Source organism: Oryza brachyantha, chromosome 7 (genome assembly GCF_000231095.2).
Source record: "Oryza brachyantha chromosome 7, ObraRS2, whole genome shotgun sequence".
NCBI lineage: Eukaryota > Viridiplantae > Streptophyta > Magnoliopsida > Poales > Poaceae > Oryza > Oryza brachyantha.
This window is the reverse complement of record NC_023169.2, coordinates 13,509,689-13,530,259: the sequence shown is the minus strand read 5'-3', so window position 1 is coordinate 13,530,259 and position 20,571 is coordinate 13,509,689. Positions and strand designations below refer to the sequence as shown.

The window sequence follows — 20,571 nt, the reverse complement described above, 5'->3', positions numbered from 1 at the left end:
GTATATAAAAATATTATTCATTATTTTTCGTTTATAAATATGCCGTTTGACTTTTTTTAAAAAAACAAACAATAACCCCCTAATATTAGCGGATTTTGACAACAACAAAATACGGTAATTTTACCAAAAAAATTATTGGAATTAAAACTAACAACGAAATGAACAAGCCCTGGTCGCCCAAACCGACCGAAACTCCCAACACAAGGAAACGGAAATAAACCCAACCAAACAACCCGCAAACAGAGCCGACCAGAGGAGGGTTTTGCTTGCCTTTGCCCCCGCCATGGCCGCGGCCTCTCGGCCTCTCCTCGGGCCCCGCCGCCTCCACCTACACCTCCTCCTCCTCCGCTCCTCCAGGGTCCTCCCTATCCCCCCCTCGTCCTGCTCCTCGTCGACCCATGGGCTCCTGACGAGGCCCTCGGTGTGGCCGCCGCCGCCGCCGCCTTACCCCGGAGGAGGCGAGTGGCGGCGCGCGTTCCACGACGGGCGGCCGCGCGGCCCGCTGTGGCGGAGCAAGAAGCTGATCGGGAAGGAGGCCCTGTTCGCGATCCAGGGCCTGAAGCGGTTCAAGGGGGACGAGGAGAGGCTTGCGGAGTTCGTGAGGCGCCACGTGGCGCGGCTGCTCAAGGCCGACAAGCTCGCCGTGCTCGGGGAGCTGGAGCGCCAGGAGGAGGTCGATCTGGCAGTCAAGGTCAGGCATTTTCTGCTCCCCTCTCCTTGCTAGCTTGCAATCGATTGGCTTTAGCGTTTAGCCGATAATGCCCCCCTTGCCTGCTTGGGGTGGATGAATTATGTGCCGTGAAAAGAATTAGATGTGTACTTTTGGTCTGGAAACTCAAATTATGTTGCCGCCATATGGAAACTTTAGTGAAATGTTTGCTATTTGTTTGAGGTTGGTAGAGACCTAGAGCTTTTGATGAATGGGTTGGGGATGGCATAGGAGGTAAATTCCAACATTAGTTTGATGAGGTGATTTTTTTGGGGGCTAATTGGTGGAGGCATATGCCGCACATCATGTGTTCGGTGAAAGTTATTAAAATGTTTGTTTGCCTTCTGAGAAGGGTGAATTTATGATTTCTGCTACTCTGTTTGTGCATCATAGCAAGGGGTGCATTTTGTTTCTTTGTCGAATATGTAATTGTCGTTAGATTTGCTCTAAAATGTGGAACTTCACTACATTAGTAGTGTCCCTTTTCTCTATGGAGAAAATGGGAGATCAAGATAGATAGATGGGGGACTGATAGGCAGGGTATTTTGCTGTTGCAAAAGAACTCTTGACACAACCAATGGCGCTGCTAATATGTCTACTTAACGGCAATAGCTGTGGTATTTAGTGGAAGTTTTTAGGAAACATAATGGCATACAAAGGGTGCACTTTATATCAGCACAAATTGCTGAACTAGTACAAGCTCAGTAGCAATGGATCTATTTCAAAGGAAAAAAAATTACCATAACACCTAAAATGATTGTGTATTTGTGATCATACTAATGTGCGCACTGAATCATCTTGTTATATTCAGATCAAGATCTGGAAATGATTTTTTGTCATGTTTGCTTATGTTAGACTGGCCTCTTTCTTTGCCTTGCAGATGTTTAGGATAATACAAAAGGAGGACTGGTATAAGCCAGATGTCTTCATGTACAAGGACTTGATTGTTGCTCTAGCCAAGTGTAAGAAGATGGATGAAGCAATGGTAATCTGGGGGAACATGAGAGATGAGAACCTGTTCCCTGATGCACAGACCTATGCTGAAGTCATAAGAGGATTCCTGAGATATGGTTCCCCATCAGATGCAATGAACATTTATGAGGAAATGAAGAAGTCACCTGATCCTCCTGAAGAATTACCTTTCAGGGTATTATTGAAGGGTCTTTTACCACACCCACTTTTAAGGAACAGAGTGAAGCAAGATTTTGAAGAGTTGTTCCCAGAAAGGCATATCTATGATCCCCCAGAAGAAATATTTGGCCTGCGCTGATGTTTAAGATCTGTTGAAATTTATTCAGATCTGCTGGTTCCTCCACAGATATTTGATTACCTGCATATCCAGAATGCTCTCCAGAATTTGATGTTTGGAGTGGAAATCTGTCAGGTGAAAGATATGTTATGGACGGTCATGCACTCATGCTGAAGAGAGGTAATACATGTGTATGGCACAGACAAATAGATCATTCTGTTTGCTATTGTCTATGGTTAGAGAAATTTATAGACCGTTCTGTTAGCTGTATTGTCTACGGTTATAGAAATTTTGTTGTTCAGGAAGTCTCTTAAGACAACGGGCCTTTTATTCACAACTGCCACTTTGTTTATCTGTAATCCAGAATATTTTGAAAAGTAGCATAAAAAAGCTTTTTCATTGGGTCCTTGTTTCTTATCTGAAAGGGAAATGTGTATGATTAGGTTGTTAGAGTAGGACATTGGCCACATTCATGCTATTCCTTCCCTAACCACTTGAGCAACCTGCTCATCATGAGTATGAGATTCATGCTATCTTCTGTGTGTCATGTAAGTTGTAATCTCTCATTATGACCGAGTGGGCTTTGAAGGTTGAATGCCTTGGGATTAAGAGGATAGAAGTGATGCAAATGGAATAATGGATCAAGAAAAGGCTTCAACAAGACTAGGCCTAGCCGCCTAAATAGTATAGCCAACTATTAGCTCCAATTCATCTATAGTCAATCTAATAGCCAGTTCATACAATAGTTACCTACAAAACATTGATACATGGTCCCACATGTCATATACACATTTTATTTTAGAGCCCGTGTGCAGCTGGCTACAAATTAGTAGTTCACCTACCTTCTCTCTCCCTTCTAATCTTTTTAAAATATATTTATAGTTGGTTTATAGCCTGCTATTGCACCTGCTCTGATACGATAAGCAGCGTCTTCAGAAATCGAGATCAAAAGATCAGCACCACTAATGTTAAAAACAGATGCAACTTGGTATATACTAAGAAGTTTGACAATTGGTACACATGATTTGTAGTACAACTTATATTTGCTTTATCAAACATGGATCCATCTCCAGCTTTTGTACGGCCGTACTCTCTATATGCTCTGTTAACAGCGATCCAGAATTGTGATCTCTTATTTGCCATGCTACCCGGATCGTTACTTATCTGTCTACATGCTATGTTAACAATGCTCCAGAATTGTCAACTCTTGTTTGCATGCTACTCGTGCAATTCACTATAGAACAAAGGAGAATTGAATTGTATTTATGAGTGAAACCGGACCATAAAACTATAAAACTGCATGGTTAACAAAACTCACACACGAAGATAACTTTATGAGTTGGATCATCGCCACGCACCAACGGCACGGTTCATTGGAGGAAACAGATATTAGCCAGCTCACAATCGAGGGCTATCACAATTCACAAGTCATCGTCGCCAAGCTCATTGCAACAGCTATTAACCAGCTCTGACTCCCCATGGTGGCCTGCCCCTGCCCTTTCGGAAGGTTCTTAAACTTTGAGCCTATATTTGAGTTCCCTGTGTCCTTTCTTCAGATTTTTCTTAGTTTTTTTTCTGTCCTTTCTTTAGATTTTTCTTAGTTTATTTTTTCTATTTTGCGTGTATGCTTTTTGAACTGATAAATGGTGTGGTTTTTTCTTTTTTTTTTGCAAAAAAGTATCTATATACAAGTCCATCCTCTTATATTTCTAAAGTATGACTTTTAATTTTGTAGTAATTAATTTCATCGTCTTTACAATTAAACTGCTTTCATAAAAATAAGAAGATCGTCATATGCTCAAAAGAACGAAGCCTAAAAGCTATTTATCACTCAGCATGGGGAGATGGATATCCAAGTCGATCAAAGATTTGGACTTTAGATGGAAGTAGAGTATGTAATGTTGGACACAGGCCTTACAGTTGACAATGGAAGTTGGAACTTCACCTGAATATTAACTCCAAGTTGAGCACATGAATTCACAGCAGCCACATGTTAAAAGTACAGTACAAGTACATCCATCTGAATCAAATGTACTTGATACGAGCAGAGTGCATCTAAGCTTATTGTCAACAGCTCAACACATCCCCCTGTAAAACATTTCATGGAAAATAAAATGCCTGCCAATGTCTGGACTCTTGAGTCAGCATCACCAAGGAATCTCTTGGAGCAGGAACAGAAAAACAGTTAGTATATTACTCTAAAAAACAATCAGCTAGAGGCAACAGCAATGATAACGAAATACGAAACGATAGAATGGTCCTGACAAGATCTGCTTCTAATAATGATCTCAACAGAAAACCCAATCACTGTGCTATCTACTGCTAATAAAGTCCAGAGCAGGTACAATAGCAGGCTATAAGCATATTTTAAAGAGATAAAGAGGGGAGAGAAAAGAGAGGTGAGCTACTAATTTATAGCTAACTGCACATGAACTCCAAGATACAGTGTGTGTATGACATATGAGACCATGTACTAATGTTTTGTAAGTAACTCTTGTATGAATTGACTATTAGATTGACTATAGATGAATTGGAGCTAGTAGTTGGCTATACTATTGAACTTGCTTTCATGTCCTGTGTACTCCTGTGCCTGTGTATCATTGATCCTGAAAACGAAGGACAACTCACGTTCACTGTTCCAGTGGTTCAGATAGCAACCGGCACGTTTGGTGGTGTGATATAATAGAATTTGGACATTGTATCTGAAGATCTCTGCATTTCTGGGTGCACGAGGGGGTTGGTTGCCATGAATTGGTCGGTTCAGAGCATGGGCATGCTTGCATTATACACCATCGAGGGAAGCTTCATCTTGTCTTCAATGATTCTTGGTATGATTGACCCTCCATTCGTGTTAGCCGACCCGGCTGATTACAGCTAACTCTGGAATTTGCTGATTTGGCCTTAATTTCTTCCAGTTCCTGGAGGGGGGAAACTCCTTAGATTCTTGCTTGAATCTAAGAAAGGGAATAGCTGGATTGGCAAAGTTTGCATCACATGCACGGTTCAGACTTTAGGCTTGAGATGGTTTTCTGCTTGAAGTTTTCAGTTTTTGTCATAATTCATGAAAAAATGTAATAGATCTATTACATGTTAGTTTTTAAATGTGTGCAGTGCCCTTTTCCACATATGTAGTACACTTGGTTTTTAGTAAATGATGTAGTACACTTGTTTGGGATGAGTGGTTTTACAAGTTTCAAATTTTATGCTAAAAGTTATGGTGTCCCTTGGTATCTCCTTAAATTCTGTAAAAAGAAAAGTCTTGTTCATGACAATCTAAAACCTTTTACTTAGTACTTTTAGGCATATGTCATTTTGGTTGAAGAACTGACAATCTAAAACCTTTACGTAGTACTTCTAGGCACATGCCATTTTGGTTGAAGAACTGACAATCTAAAACCTTTTACTTATTAAATCCTTTGCATACGTCATTTTGGTTTAAGAACTTCCAATGTAAAATCTTTTAGTTAGTACTTCTAGGCATCTGTGTCATTTTTGTTCAAGAAATGATAACAAGACTTAGAAAATAGGAATGATAAACTGAATCTGGTCACTTTCAGACATACAACTCAAGGACGAGATAAGAAAAGGAGATTAGTAGAACAGAGTGATTCGTGCTACTTTTGATGTGCAGTCTCCAGACAAAGCAAATTCAGGTCAGAACTCAGAAGCTTCCAGCTCCTATCCCTATGTTCCTAGAACAGGCAGAATGGCATCTTTCAGAAAACCAAATGAGGCAGCGAATTCAGCAACGGCGCCCCAGAGCAGCTCATCTCCTGCTATATCTGCCCTCCGCTGTTCGCTTCCAGCATGACACTGACACGGTGTATTATATGAAGCACACATTAAAAAAATGGGCGTTTGTTTAAACTCTGTCTGGTGATTCTTGCACACATGCAGTGACACGAAGCTGCAATTAACAAGGAAGCATCTCACATGATCCTAGGTCAACTGCACGGACTAACTAGTATAGGGGACAGGGAATTCGTTAGTTTTTTGTTCACTGGAAATCTGTTCTCTGGTGTTTCAATCATATATTTTCTTCTGGATAAATCACCTTTTTCAGAAGTGAGAAGAATTAAGCCAGGTTTTGCAGCTTCTCAGAGAATGAATTGTGACCTGTGAGGGTGTAATTCCATTGCAGTCACTTTTCGTTCCATTTTTCTGCGTTGTTTTCAGAACCAAAGCATGCCTTGTACTGAACATTTTCTAAAATGAATTTAGTCTGCAGTAACTAATTCCAGAGAAAAAAAAACAAATTCATGTTTCCTCTGGTTAAGCTACTTTCTTTTAACTGAAAACTAAGTTGCTTCCTTTTTAGTCTACTTTTGTATTGAATCAAGAAATGCTGACCTCTCAAGGAGATCAAGAAATACTTAAGCCACTTCTCCCAAGAAAATTTCTCCCTTCCTGATCTACAACAAGTCCTTTTTTGTTAAAAAAAAAATGTCATCCATCTCAAGGTCGTCAAGTTGAGAGTTCCATTTCACCTTCCAAGAACCTGCCCTGAAACCAAACTGTTAGAACAGAACACAAGGTCCCTGCACCTCCAGGCGTCCTGCTCCTCTTTCCAAGGTTTTACCTAGCTATCGCCCTCACTGTAGGCCTGGACACAGCTGTAGCTGCCTGCTGATTGCTGAATTGAGTCTTCTCCTCCTAGAGTTCCATCCATCCAGATGTCACTTGCTCAGTGCCTCTCTTAATTTCAGTTCAGGCCCAATTGATTCCTGAAGGCCACCAGCTCCCAATCATATTCTTGGAGCCACCAGCCATGCTGAGACTGACAATTCTCAAGAAATCAAGATCCATAAAGAGTGGGTGCATGCAGCATTTGCTCAACAGCACACACTCTTGTTTTTTTTTTTTTATAATCTATATCACTTTGATTATAGTATTGAGCTAGTGAGCAAACTGAACTGCAGAATCAGCACAGGGCCAGCTCTATATAAGGAAGCCCTCACTGGCATCGTCTTCTCCACATCAATCACCAGCTCACTCCTCGTGTGGGAGCTCCTCACAGTCACAGCTAGCATCCATCCATCTTCTCCTGCGCATCCTCGCTCTCTCTCTGAGCTCCTGAACATGCCTCGCTTACTGCTGTTCTGCTTGGTCTCGAGCCAGCTCGCCATGACTGCCGTCATGGGGCGACCGTTTCCTGTCTTCCCCGGCGGCGGCGGCGGCGGCGAGCCGGCGAGCATCGCAGATGCTCCCTCGTCGTCGTCTTCTTCAGCTGCTGCTGCTGCTGGTGGCCATCTGCTACATGTGTATTCACTTCTGGAGTCGGGCTTCGCGGAGTCGCCGCTGGGCTCTCACCACCGCAACCACAGCCCGTTCGACCGGAAGTTCGCCGGCGGCAAGGTCATATTGGGCGGCCTGGCAGCGGCCATCTTCGCCGCCGTCTTCTGCTACATCCGGATCACGAGGAGGAAGAAGACCACAGAGCCCAAATCTTGATTGGTTATTCTTTGCTGCTACTTAGTAGCTAAGCTCTTCTCTGATTCGATCATATCACACCTCAAAAATGAAAAGAAAAAGAACTTCTCTTTTTTACAGAGAGGATATGAACAACACATGTAACCCTCGTAGATTCGTTGCGACACTGTAAAGAATCCATTGATGATGAAATAGGAGACAAGATTCATCCTCTTCTTTTTCTCTTCTTGGATTACTGATGCATGTTGAGCACACATGCATGCATTGATCGATTGATCCGGATAGGCTTCATGTCATTTGGTTGGCTGAGCTGTACGCTTTTCGAGGACACCGTCCTGGGGTTGGACGGTGATCAGTTTACGTGTGATACCAGGAGTTAATGCAGGCATGTGACCAAAAATGTTAGCTTTGTAGTACTCTAGAAAGCCCTAATTTCCAGCCAAACTACGGCTTTGCATTTCTATATATGATCACAATGTTTCACTCACCCAGCAGATAATCTCAGACATCCAAAAAGGGGACTTTTACTTATAACTTTATTATTAGTAGTGATATATTTTTAGGATCACTTCGTTACGAAATGAGATCATCTGTTGTACTTCATATGCAGAATGCGTCATTGACATATAGGACTAGAGCACGTGAGGCCCACATGTCACTTGCATGTTTAGAGAGGACATGAATCTTTTTGTTTCAACATTTTTATAACATGTCTAGAATTGATCCCTAAAATTAAATTTTAGGAAATAAACCAAAAAACATATCTCCAACATGCTCTCAAATCTATTTCTAATATTTACGCATGTCTAATATTAGTTCTCTCGTATCCTAGATCTAGTACATGACAAACACATGTATTCCTCAGATAGGGTAAATCACTTTTAAGTTTCGTTTGGAGGGGAGGGGGTAATTTTAGGCCCACTAATTTTTTCGTTGGACCCAATACATGACTATACCTGGCCAAATGGGCCATGCCAAGCCGGGCCGGCCCGAACACGGCAGTACTGTAGCTGCCCAGGCCTGGCACGACACGCCAACATGTGGGCCGTGCCGGCACGGCCCGTTATCCCGTACCGTGCTTGGGCCAACGCCTCAGCCCGTGGGCCGGCACGACATGTTTACTGTAGCGTGCCGGCATAGCACGACACAGGCATAGCACGACCCACTAGCCCATTTATTTTTCGTACAATTTTCTAATTTTTTCCATATATTTCTCACATTTTTTTATTTTTTTCCACATTTTATCCTATTGGTACCATATACTTTATGATATATTTTCTAAGTCTTCCTCACATTTATCCTATATTTATCTTTTTTTCTTTATATTATGTTTTTCTGCCTTTTTTTCTTTTTTCCCCCTCAAATTTCAATTTTTATGGGCTAGATGTACCAGTGGACCGGCTACCGGCCCACGTGCCGCTACAGTAGTCATGCTGGCCTGGCACGGCTAGCACCTCCTTGGGCCGTGCTTTGGCCAAGGCCTTGTCACGTGGGCCAGCACGACACCCGGCCTGCTACAGGAGCTGTGATTAACAGGCCATGCTCTAGAGGACCGTGCCATCGGCGTACCGTGCTGTGCTGGGCCGGGCCGCCCGTTTGGCCTGCTATACATGACTCTAGGGAGTTAAACCAGCAGATAACTTTAGACACCCCAAAAAGAGAGGAATTTCTTTTGAAAGATAAAGAAAAAGAGACTTGATCGATTGTCTAACTTTGATCCATATATGCACTTATGAAGGCATGAGGACGCTTGTTTCAGTTTCACTTTCCCACCAGATCGCTCTCTCTTCGGTTGCAACAAGCCTGTACTCCTAACTGAAATCTGCAATTTTCGCCTTTTCGGGCCTTCTTTGCAAAGAGTTTCGGAATTCGGATGATTACTGAGGTAGTGAAGTTCATAATCCGTGGTTTGGGAGTTGATAGTGTTACTAATTACCAGCTGGTTCAGCTTCACTCGTTCTCTCTGATGAGTCTGATCCAGGAGAAGAGAAGCTTGCATGCTCTAACATGGACAGTTCAGACTTCAGAGTGTTCAGAAACACTGGCGTTGTCAGTAATCCTGACGAAGAAATGACATGTCCGTTGGGCCGGCCTGATATTATTATTTTGATGGGCTGGGTCGGCCAGCTGCCCATATAGTGGGCCTCGAAGCACTATCGGCCCATTTGAAATCACCGCCTCACCAGAGAGTTCTTCTCCTCGATGTTTGATGAATCAAATTGGTAGTTTTGTACTCCCTATTTTGTTTATGGGAAATAAAATTTATGCTTACCAGGCATAGTACAGTCCGTAGATGCATACTATATGAGAAGATAATGATGGTCAGTATTGTAATGATCTGTGGTAAATTTGTTTCTGATTTCAGCGGCCAAACTTTCTAAACTAATTTACCTTTACCTTTTCTTCTTGCATCCCAAGAAGGTCTCCTCTAGTCTGTTTTCATCTGTTGGACGGGTACATGTTGACACCACCCATGAATTCTGGATCAACTTGGCAACATGGTAAATAACTTAAGTTTATTATATTTAGAAAATAAATAAATGAATGATAAATAATAATGATTATAATTATAATAAGCATATTTTCTCCATCCTAAAATAAGTTTATTTTTCAGTTATTGGATACACTATTTGATTATTCGTCTTATTTATTCTTTTTGCGATTAATATTTTTGTTGTTACTAGACGATAAAATATGAGTAGTAATTTACACGTGACTAATTTTCCTAAATTTTTTTATAAATATTTAAATGAGACAAATAGTCAAACTTTGGATATAAATAAAAAAATCGTAGTTTTTATGAACTAATTAAAATCGTATTTGGATCAATGCGATGGTGTGACCAAGTAGTGTGAGCCGCATCGCAAGCGAGGCCGACGCGTGACCGACTGGAAACTCCCCGAACTCCCGACGAGCCGACGACCACCGCCTCCCCTCCCCTCCCCTCCATTCGCCGCGATGGTGATCGACGCCGCCGCGATGGCCGTCGTGAAGGCGGCGCGCCCGGCCTTCCGCGGCGCCCACGACGGGGTCGCCTTCGCCGCCAACGCGGCGTTCCTCGCCGCCGGCTACTCCCTCTGCGCCGTCGGCCCCGCCGCGCTCACCGACCCCCCGCCGTCAGGTGCGCCCGCTCCGCCCTAACCCTAGGGGCCCCCTTCGTTCTGGTTCTCAGTCTGTGGTACGAGCGTTGCCGTCGTTTGTTGGTTAGGTTTTGCCCCCCCACAAAAGTTTTAGGGTCCGCGCATTTCGATCGATTTTGGGGGTGAAGCTTTCTCTGGATGGAAACTGGAATACCGAAGTGCATAGATGTCGGTGGAGTGTCACTTCGCTGATTAGAATTAGGTGTTCTGGACTCTGGAGTAATGTTCTGAACTTGTAGCATTTTTTCCGTCTGTGATTTGCTTCAGGAAAATTTAATGGTCCATAGCTTGGATTCCTATGAATTTTAGTACGTTGCGTCAGCTCCTTGCCTAGAGCATGGCCCTTTGAGTTCGCTTGATCATCTGATAATACATAAATTTTGGCCTAAGGAATATGAATCATCGACCCTGTATGCTTGCTAAAGGGTCTCCAAGTGTTTTGTGCGTTTCTATGTAGGGGGTTGTTACGGTAGAATTAAAAATCTTTGATGTTTTGAAACATTTCTCACCTTCGTGATTTACCTTGTTCTGCCATCCTCACTTGTCTGATAATTAGTGGATACTGTGTAAAATATGCATAGAATTCATAATTGACAATTTTACATACACATTTTCCATGTCTATTCTCTTCTATTTATTCATCAGGAAATATAGCAGCTAGTTTAATCCAAGCAATAAGTGAGATAAAATTGATACATGCACATGTGATTGATATTTTTTTATTAATACTGCAATCTGCATGTGTATATTATGTCCACCATAATGTATTCGGTTGCTTTGCTTCAATTCTAAATTCTTGCACTGAAGATTAGGGTTCAGACTGAAGATTAGTTCTGTGCTACAGCTTGCAGAGTACTGATCACCAAGTGTGGAATATTTGGAAGCAAATGCTTTGTGATAAATACAACTTTGTGCATTTGATTCACAATTCTGTAATTCTGAACAATTTAAAGTCTTATTTGGTCTTCTCTAGTTAAATCTTGTTCTGTAGTCAGAGAGAGTTTGACTTTAAGAGATCATCTCACCTCCTGCTTACATTGCATGGTTACCCTCAGTAATATTCCTGAGTTCTTTGAGTTTTGTAGTAAATTTTGTATTGTACGTATAACTTTAGGTGAGGAAGAGGTCGGGATTGATGGTTGGAACAACATGGAGAATTGTTATGCATTTTTGTACATTAAGGAGGAAAAGGGCAAGAAGAAGCGGGTCTTGATGAAATGCCTGGTAATTGGTGACGTCCTTGCCATTGATGTGCTGGATCTTGAGGCACAGGACAAAGGCCCTTATAATATCCAGATCAAGTATGTTTCAATGTTGCACCTTCTTATTTTGTTTCGTACATTTTTTTACTATCGTGCGTGATTTTAAGTAAGAAATAGTAGCAGGAGCAGTAATCCACAAATAAGTGAATGTTGTGTTTTTATGCTCATAGGAACTATAATCTCGTTTGTTGTGCAATGTGGTTATTAACAACGAACACTCTCGTATTATGTAGATGCATCTATTTTTGTTCACATTGTTACGTGGCAGTTTCACTATTCCTTTCTAATTTTGTATCTTCTGGCTTGTTTTGGGATCTTACTTTTGTTTCTTGTGTGCAGTGTGAAGGATTTCTTCTCTGAGGAGCAACCAAAGAATTATGGGGACATGTATAAAAATTTTGCCGGCTTAATTGAAACCATGAACTCAAATGCATTATGCAAATTGGATGAGAAGGATGCTGGTGCTGCCAAGAACTCTGAAGTTGAGACTAGTTCATCAATACACAGGTAATTGTTAAATTGCTATGCTGCTTTTTTGGCGATACCCCTCCTTTTCTCCAAAACACATGCCTGGGCACTCATGCACCCATTTTTTTCACATACATTGATCTAGACACTGCTGTATTGCTGTGGTGTTGAAAAAATAAGATGGAAAACTGACAGTCTGGTAATGATATCTCACATTATTAATATAAACCTGTATGTTCTAATATGAATATTCTTTTAATCTTAGCTGTCCGCTAGTTTAGGAAAATGCTTGTTAAAAATGTCATTGAAAGCTGAAGCTTCTCAAGGGACACAGAATCTTTTAATTATGTACCTTAACTGGTTGTCTCCAAGATTCTTTCTAACATAAGGCACTTGTGTTCCAGATCTGAAAATCCTGGCCTGAGAACTGCTGAACCTGCAGGGTATGACCAAGACATTTGTATTTCACCTTTTGCCTTGTGTGTACATTCCTTATTTCGCAGCTTGCCATGACAACCTGCTATCAAATTTCACTATATATTTCCCACTTTTCCTGAATTACTGATGATATTTATACATACATCTATTGAATTCTGAAAAAAAATGAAACAGTAGGGCATGTAGACAAATGAAAAGTCATAGTAAATCCTTTGCCTTTCTGGAATATATATTTGCTGCACTAACCACCAGTAGAGTGATTCCTTTGTACATTTTGGATAAGTTAACAGAAAAATGCTACATGTGAGTTAAGACTACAGATATATGAATGTTTGAACCTATTGTGAGCAGAAAACATTTTTTAAGATAGCAATAATTATGGCAGAATGTATTTGTGATTAGTACCTAAGCACTGGACCAACATGTTGAGGCCATACAGTAGTGGTGTGTACTCTGGCATTTTTCTTGTCCAGAGTATCACAATTACAAGCTTACCGTCCAGGTTTCACTGGATAAAACCTTGCTGGTTTCTTTTATGAACTTGTCTGTTCAGTGCATTACCTTGACTGAACAAATTCTTGTGTTTTTGTTGAAAGTCAACAAAACAGAAGCCAGATTACTTGAGTAACTATTTTCAGAGCCTTTTCATTCATTACTAACTTACTGATACATATCCACCGATGTTCCATGAACATCATAGTTCATCCATAGCATTAAAGAGATGTAAAAAATGTACAATATGCTGTGCACGCAAATTTAGTCAAGAGAGTAATTAGAGCGGTTGCATGATAGTTAATTAGTTATTCTAAATATTGTATGTGATGTGTTCTCTTGTGACTTCTGTTGTATCACAGCTTAGTTTATCCTCCGATAGCTCCACTTGGTCATGATGATGCCTTCCCTGGTCCTGGCGCGGGCATCTATCCTTATAGGTTTGTTTGCAACCATGTAAAATGTAGAAGAAGCATACCCACATAATTAATGGTTTCTGTCTATGTCTGCAGTGGTATTGGTGGGGGTGGCAGCATGCATGTTGGTAATATGACGCCCATGGAACACACCACATAATCTCTGTTTATCTCCGTGTATCTAGGTGGTCTGATTAACCATTTGTTTGATACAACAGGTCCAAATGATCCACGCTTTTTTCCTTCTAATCCCTTTCCTGCGCCCTTTGGTGGCCCTGGGTAATCCACCTTTTCTTCCACTGGTTTGTCATTTAATTACCCATGAGGTCCTTTTTATTCTGTTATGAATGGACTTTTAATATTTAAAAATAGGAGTATTCCACCGGGTAGTCGTTATGATCCGATTGGTCCACCAGATGTTCCAGGATTTGAACCTTCTCGCTTTGTGAGGTAAGATCAGGAACATTTTTTTATACCCAATTATTCTTACTATCTCACATGCTTTTGTAACAATAGTTTTTATTTAATGTAATAATATCATATTAGGGAGATCCTACAATCTCTATATTACCTTTGCATCACAAAAGCTCTAAAACTGTCAATGTTACAGGCATATTCTATTTTACTAGGGAATTAATCTCTGATCTTACGAGTAACAGGTAATGCTAACCTAATGGATTTTCTTTTCCTGCAGGCGTCCAAGGCCTCCGGGTGGGAGCGCTCACCCAGACCTCGAGTTCTTCCAGCCGGGGCCACACGGCCCCTTCTAAGATTCAGAGGCCTGCTCTCCACCGTTTCTGAATAACCCTGCGTTGTTTCTCATGCTGATCCAAAGAGCAGTTAGTGAGATAGAAGTCATAGAACTGCTACATGGCAAGTAGCCCTGCCAGACAATGCCTGTAAAAATGGATGCCGACTCCTGTATTTATCCTCAGTCGCAGTTTACCATATAGTATGTAATTGTATTAACCTATCTCCATCACCCTTGCACACCTGTACTAATAGTGACCTGTGGGATGGATTGCTGATGAAATGCGCACACCCTGTGGAAAAGCCTCCCCTGTCGTCTCTCGCAGGTGCATCTTCAGCAAGCAGCTGCAGGAATATACCAACATCCTGTGGTGCCATCCACATTGGTGTCGTTAAATAACGTGCCTGAGAAAGTAGTGCACAGATGTTAGTGGCAGAAACAGGCCAAAGTGACGGCATTAGTTTTTGTAAGGCCAGGACCTGGTATGGTCCGGTGGTTTTGCGAGCATGTTTTGTTTTTGCTGACCCAGGAGGAGGGTGCTCCTGAGTCCCTGACCCAGGGTCTTTTCGCTCTTTTTCCCTTTGGTCTCTTCGTCCTGTGCGTTGTTGTTGTATGATGCCATGATTGTTCTCGCCTCCTGCAAATGCAGTGGTGCTCTCCTGGGCTCACTCACTCCCCCTTGTGTGCCTTTTTGGTTTCCCAGTTTAAATGTCATAATAGTACAACTAATCACAAGCTTTCTTTCGTGTAACCTTTGCTTTTCGGACTGGTGCTGGGTTTTGCTTTGCTTGGTTCATCACCAACCAGGGCTTCTGCCATGGCATGAGCCCATGCTGCTGTGCTGATGCAGCCTGATGAATCATTGTACCCTTCTCTTTTTGGCATTCCTATGTTGGGAGAGGGAGGGAGGGGCTTTCAAGGTTCAAGGACTGCTTGCTGCTGGCTGCTGCCTCAGGCTGGCTTGGTCCAGGGTCGCTTACCATCATAGCGGCTGCGCCGTCAGCGGCGGACAGAATTATTTAGTGCGTGCCTGCGGAGTAGGCATGCCATTAGGATACCATATTAAAACGGGGTTAGCGATGGGGGGAGGCTTAGCAGCCTATCACTGCCTGCAGAACTGTACCTCTTTTGGAGATGCAAGGCACTGCTTTTTTTGGAGGTGCAACAACACATTAGTGAGTAGTGAGAGACTGCTAATGTGGAAACCCTGTTTGCATTGCACCAAGAATGGGCTGAGCTATGGAGCTTGGAAACCAAACTATGCATCACTGTTGTAGAAGGCGCATGCCAATCTATCCTAACCTGGTGTTGATAGGCGTATACCGGTCTACGCTAAACCGAAACTTTATTTAGTTGAACTAGTATAATTGTAGTACCCATGGATTCGGCGGATGCTTACCCATTTTTTAAAAGGGTAAAATCTCTTTTACCACTTAACTGAATTTCTCCGGTTCATTTTAATTGGTGTTTATACCCTTTCAGCCGGGACGCCTATCATATGCTCCCACTTATCTGAATCCTCCCGGACCATTTTCGTTAGCATTTATGCCCTTTCGATCAGGGCGACTATCCTGTTCTGCTATAATTCCACCACTAAACCGAATTCTCCTGGTTTATTTCCGTCAGCGTAATGCCCTTTCAACCGGGGAATCAAGCCTGATGTGGCAACATAAACCCATCCTGTCATCCGTGCGTGACTGAACTCACTCCACACTCTGCAGCCAAAAAGACTCGCTTTTCTATCGCAGACGGCCCCGGCAAATGAATCACCGAAAGTGAAATAGATCCGGGCGAAATCGCAAGGGCGTAACTTGTCAAACAAGTGACCCATGCAAATCGCTTTTTTCCACTAGCTAATCTTCTTCTCGCGTCCATCCACATGATGACATCAACACGAAGCGAGCGATATTTTCTCAGATCAGTCGAAGTGAGCCGTGTTAGAAAGGAGCCCAGGAGAACGGACGGGGAACAGGGTAGGAGACAGCAGCAACGGAACAACGGGAGGGAGAGAAGAACACATCTCTTTCACTTGGCCTTATCATGTCGTCAATTCCATACGCATCGTAGATTTTTTTTATGTTATGTTAGCTGGTTTCTCGTTGGCTGGAGTCTTGACGACGTTGATGACCTTTTGCCACTGAGTTTTATATAATTTTTTCTCTCTTGGTAGCAAAGGGAGCATTTTATTTAGGGTTAAATGGATAGGTTGATGGACAGACAGATAGAAAGATACTCTCATTGAGACTTGCACACCACATAAACAGATGCATGGAATGGATACTTGCTATTATTATATTCTTTGCTGCCTCTACTACTATATGAGTCTGTGACCCAGCCTAGTTGAATAATAATTGAAGGAGTAGCATGGTATTGTATGATTGTATATGTACTAATCTCATCATCTTAGGCAGGAGAAGAAGCACTCAACCACCAGCCAGCCAACACAAACAAGCTCACATGCAGTGCAGGAAAGGCAAGCCTGTGCTGTGCCCAGCTCACTCACTGCTGAGCTGGCACACACACATACATACACCAACATACCAAAGAAAATTCCCTTCTGAAGAATCTCAAAAAACCAGCCCCAATTGGCTTCTCACCCCACCTTTTCCTTGTTCTTTTCTTGCTTGTAACACATCACTGACAAACTTAATATCACACAGGTGCATAGACTAGAGAGAGAGAGAGAGAGAGAGAGAGAGGAGGCAAAAAAGGTAAAGAGAAAAAAAAACCAGGTGCAAAAGTACCCACATCTCCCTTAAGTAGATACACCCAAACCCTCTGCAGCAGTAGCAGTTTGTAGTTGTTCTTTGCAGCAGCAGCACTTTCACCACAGGATTTTTACACAAGGGAAAACTGGCTCAGCATTGTCTCTGTCTTCTTGTCTGGATCTCACCCTCATTACATTTCCTGTAACTCCTTCACCTCTGGTCCTGGTGGTTTTCTCCTCCTGATGCCTCTCCCCTCAACCTCAGGCCAGGAACATCTGCAATCCACAGGAAAAAGAGCAGCTTTTTTAGTCCATTTGTTTATAGTTGCAGATACTACTATTTGGCTGCAGCAGTAATGAAAATTTATAGCACTGTACAAGTGTGCATGGAGGAAGTGAGAAACTACCAGTCTACCATTGCTAGCCCAGGAAATACAGTAGACAGGAAGGACAAGAAATATTTCTTTTTTCTTCTTCTTTTGGGGTGACTGTTTAAGGTTCACATCAATCATGTGAAGTTTAGCAATTTGGGGAAACAAAGAGAGCTCTTGATAGTTACAACATCCTTGGTTCTATCCTTTCTTATCTATGGGGATGTGTTCTTGAAGTGTAGGTAGTAGCTTCATCAGCTTTCCATCCTTCTGATGGAGGCAGAGGTGAATGTGAGAAAAAGACAGCAACAGCCACAAGCCAGAGAAGGACAGATGATGAGGTGAGACACACATTCTAACATGGAAAGATAACAATCTGCAAAGGAGAGGGACATCGAAAAGCAACTAACCTGCCTGTGACAAACGGGAAAAGGTTTAAGGAAGGAAATTTGGCGTGTGATTTGGTTCCTAAAGAAGATAGATTGATAGAACTGAGCATGCATCAGGCAAAATCTTTGCTTGGAAAGCAAAGAAGAGTAGGAGTGCAAGCATCTAATGCTTACTCCTCTTCTGACCACTTGCAACACTAGACTACAACTTGCCTGCCTAACATCTCATAGCAGAAATCAAGTTATGATTAAGCTCCCAATTCTAACTTATCCTATCCATGTAAACCAATTGATCTGGCGAAGAACAGAAGCAAATAGCTCTTGCCCTGAGTCCACCGACACTGGATCCGGTCAATCATGCAAACATAGCTTGTTTAGTGAGCTAAAAGAATTGATTCAAACACTTAAGGGACAAGAAAAGAAGAATCTGGCAGAAGTCTCAGTACTAAATATACCACAGGAAAAATGGTTTTCTGTGTGTAATAAATGTCCACTTGGGTCTCAGAAATCCAGCGGCAAGATCAGTTTTGATTTCCAAACACCAGATGAACCAATTTCCTGCGGAGTTAATGCCCCCAAATTCAGTTCTAACTGAAGCCATTAACACCTCACCCCCTCCAAGAATTACTCCTCCACAAGCTTCCAACTCCAGGAAACCATAAAAATTCCAACTTTCCAGCTCTGCCATACCTAAAGAACGCCCTGCTTGCCAACTTGTAACCGGCGTCCACTGATCCAAGACGATTGTGCGATCGAAACCAAAGTCAGCAATTAAACAACTTCACGTCAATTAATCAACCAATAAACCCATGTTACGCTTCGAATAAGCTCCCGGAATCCAATGTTTGGAGGAGCGCATCATCCCATCAACAACAGGACTCAAAATTCGCACCGATTTGAGATCGAATCGGCGAATTGAGGAATCACTATGAAGCTCAGGCGAGAGATTGGGAAGGGTGAATTCGATCAAAACCCTCACCCAGATGGAATCTTATCACGGAATTTCAAGCGATTAGATGTCGAGACAAACACCAGGTAAGAAGTTAACTACCTACCTACCAACCAGGAGAGGAAGACTTGGAGAGGATCCTAACAAATCAAGAAACCATTCCGCGAGGAAATCTGAAAGCTTTGAGACGTATCGAGGAAGAAGAAAGTATGCAATCTCACCTTCTTGTCTGTCCTTCCACCTGGCGGCGTCGGCGGCGTCCGTCTCGGCGGAGGCCGACGGCTTGCAGTCCGGTGGCTCCTCGAAGAGCGACCTGGAGAGCCTCTTGTGCGCGTAGCCGATGTCGAAGAGGATAACCCCGGAGCCCGGGTCGGCGACGACGATGCCCTTGACGGGGAGCCAGACGAAGAGCTCCTCCTGGGACAGGCCCTCCACGCCGCGGAGCGCGCCGAAGCTGAGGTTCCCGCGCACCACGGTGTCGAAGAACGCCAGGTCCCCGTCGTCGTACTTGGCGTAGCACGGCGCCGACAGCCGCGCCTCGAGCAGCCCGTTCGCCTCGTCGAGGCTGTACGACTCGACCCCCCTGGGGAGCAGGCCGCCGGGGAGCCCGTGCGTCCGCAGGAGCTCGTGTATCGTGTCGGCCGCGCCGCCGCCGCCCCCGGCGACGGCCGTTCTTGGCGCGGCGCGGGAGGCCGCGCGAGGCAGCGCGCAGGCGAGGAGGAGCAGGGCAGGTAGGACGGCGGCGAGACGCCGTTGCTTGGCCATGGGAGGAGTGGGGCGGCGGCGGCGGGGGGGCTCGGGTGGGGCGGGGACGATGCGACGGGGGTGGAGGAGGAGGAGAAGAGGAAGGTTTTTAAGGGGGAAGGGAGGGAGGAGGGCTCCAAGCTGTGGAGGAAGGAAGGAATGGAATGGAGACGAAAGGAAACAAACTGGAGGGGTTAAAAAAAGTGCTTTGGAGAGGGAAAAATGGCTTCTTTTAACAGTTTTTTTTGCTGGAGTTTGTTTCTGTGGTTGGTGCTGGAATGACAGTTATGCCCTCCTGCTGACCTGTGGAAAATCAGGGGAATTTTAGTAGAGGCTATAGAGTGGTTTTTTGGTTCCATTCTTATTATGATTATGTGTAGTGGTAACCAAGAATTTTGCCAATTTAGTGGAAAATACGCTTTTGTTTTAAAGTCTTAAGATATGAGTTGTTTAGGTCACGCTAACCGTCAAACAAATACTCTATCGGACCACTTAGTAAATCCTTGCTAAAAAGTCTATATAGAGAGATGGGCAAACCGTTCCTCAGGAAACGCGCACACATACGATCGCCAATTAGACTCCCCCAATCCTAGCGTCGATCGGTTTGTCTCTGATTTTGTTTTTTTTTTCAAGCAACTCTTTTCTGTTGCTTTTTAAGTAAATTATATATATATATATATATATATATCACACAATAACAAAATTATTGTAAAATTACATGTTTAAAGTTATATATAACAAAAATATAAATTTATCATCAAATTTCTCAAAAAATTATAGGTTTAAGATCTTGTTTGAACTTTGAAGAAAGATGTAGATTTAGTGACGAAACTATCGAACAACTACATGTTTGAGTTCTGTTAGAGTTCCACTGTTGCAAATCAAACTATATATAGTTTTAACTTTGTGAAACTTACTCATATTTTTTTATTCTAGACTAAATTATTTGCCGGATTCAACCAAGTCAATCAACTGTTACTCATTAGTCATGACGATTTCCTGTCGGACAAACTATGTTTTCGTCCATGTGATTTAATTTAATGAATGGCTGGCATT

The 20,571-nt window shown here is 42.8% G+C and overlaps 4 protein-coding genes across 4 annotated transcripts; 3 read left to right on the top strand and 1 right to left on the bottom strand.

The window, feature by feature from the left end:
- The first annotated feature begins 215 nt into the window (after nt 1-215).
- LOC102711637 (protein THYLAKOID ASSEMBLY 8-like, chloroplastic) lies at nt 216-2,520 on the top strand. The gene is made up of 2 exons (XM_040526025.1): nt 216-691; nt 1,590-2,520. The coding sequence occupies exons 1-2, from the start codon at nt 284-286 to the stop codon at nt 1,977-1,979; spliced, it is 798 nt and encodes a 265-aa protein (XP_040381959.1). The 5' UTR covers nt 216-283; the 3' UTR covers nt 1,980-2,520.
- Nucleotides 2,521-6,855: 4,335 nt separating this feature from the next.
- LOC102718938 lies at nt 6,856-7,834 on the top strand. Its single transcript, XM_006657749.2, has one exon. It carries the CDS (start codon nt 7,038-7,040, stop codon nt 7,407-7,409), a length of 372 nt encoding a protein of 123 aa, XP_006657812.1. The 5' UTR covers nt 6,856-7,037; the 3' UTR covers nt 7,410-7,834.
- A 2,400-nt stretch (nt 7,835-10,234) lies between these two features.
- Nucleotides 10,235-15,079, top strand: LOC102718663 (probable proteasome inhibitor). Its single transcript, XM_006657748.3, has 9 exons — nt 10,235-10,509; nt 11,643-11,829; nt 12,130-12,297; nt 12,663-12,701; nt 13,551-13,628; nt 13,701-13,732; nt 13,823-13,883; nt 13,977-14,054; nt 14,299-15,079. Exons 1-9 carry the CDS (start codon nt 10,347-10,349, stop codon nt 14,372-14,374), a joined length of 882 nt encoding a protein of 293 aa, XP_006657811.2. The 5' UTR covers nt 10,235-10,346; the 3' UTR covers nt 14,375-15,079.
- A 1,626-nt stretch (nt 15,080-16,705) lies between these two features.
- On the bottom strand, nt 16,706-19,629 carry LOC102711365. The gene is made up of 2 exons (XM_006658610.2): nt 18,993-19,629; nt 16,706-17,338 (listed from the first exon to the last, which is right to left on the bottom strand). Exons 1-2 carry the CDS (start codon nt 19,534-19,536, stop codon nt 17,274-17,276), a joined length of 609 nt encoding a protein of 202 aa, XP_006658673.2. The 5' UTR covers nt 19,537-19,629; the 3' UTR covers nt 16,706-17,273.
- Between the last annotated feature and the right edge of the window lie 942 nt (nt 19,630-20,571).

What these genes read in the sequence shown, in the direction of transcription:
- LOC102711637 (XM_040526025.1), top strand. Translation starts at nt 284, where the DNA reads ATGGCCGCGGCCTCTCGGCCTCTCCTCGGGCCCCGCCGCCTCCACCTA. An exon ending in AGGTCGATCTGGCAGTCAAG is followed by an intron (nt 692 to 1,589) that starts GTCAGGCATTTT and finishes TTTGCCTTGCAG; the next exon opens with ATGTTTAGGATAATACAAAA.
- LOC102718938 (XM_006657749.2), top strand. Translation starts at nt 7,038, where the DNA reads ATGCCTCGCTTACTGCTGTTCTGCTTGGTCTCGAGCCAGCTCGCCATG.
- LOC102718663 (XM_006657748.3), top strand. Translation starts at nt 10,347, where the DNA reads ATGGTGATCGACGCCGCCGCGATGGCCGTCGTGAAGGCGGCGCGCCCG. An exon ending in CCTTATAATATCCAGATCAA is followed by an intron (nt 11,830 to 12,129) that starts GTATGTTTCAAT and finishes TCTTGTGTGCAG; the next exon opens with TGTGAAGGATTTCTTCTCTG. An exon ending in AGAACTGCTGAACCTGCAGG is followed by an intron (nt 12,702 to 13,550) that starts GTATGACCAAGA and finishes GTTGTATCACAG; the next exon opens with CTTAGTTTATCCTCCGATAG.
- LOC102711365 (XM_006658610.2), bottom strand. Translation starts at nt 19,536, where the DNA reads ATGGCCAAGCAACGGCGTCTCGCCGCCGTCCTACCTGCCCTGCTCCTC. An exon ending in GTGGAAGGACAGACAAGAAG is followed by an intron (nt 17,339 to 18,992) that starts GTGAGATTGCAT and finishes TGTGGATTGCAG; the next exon opens with ATGTTCCTGGCCTGAGGTTG.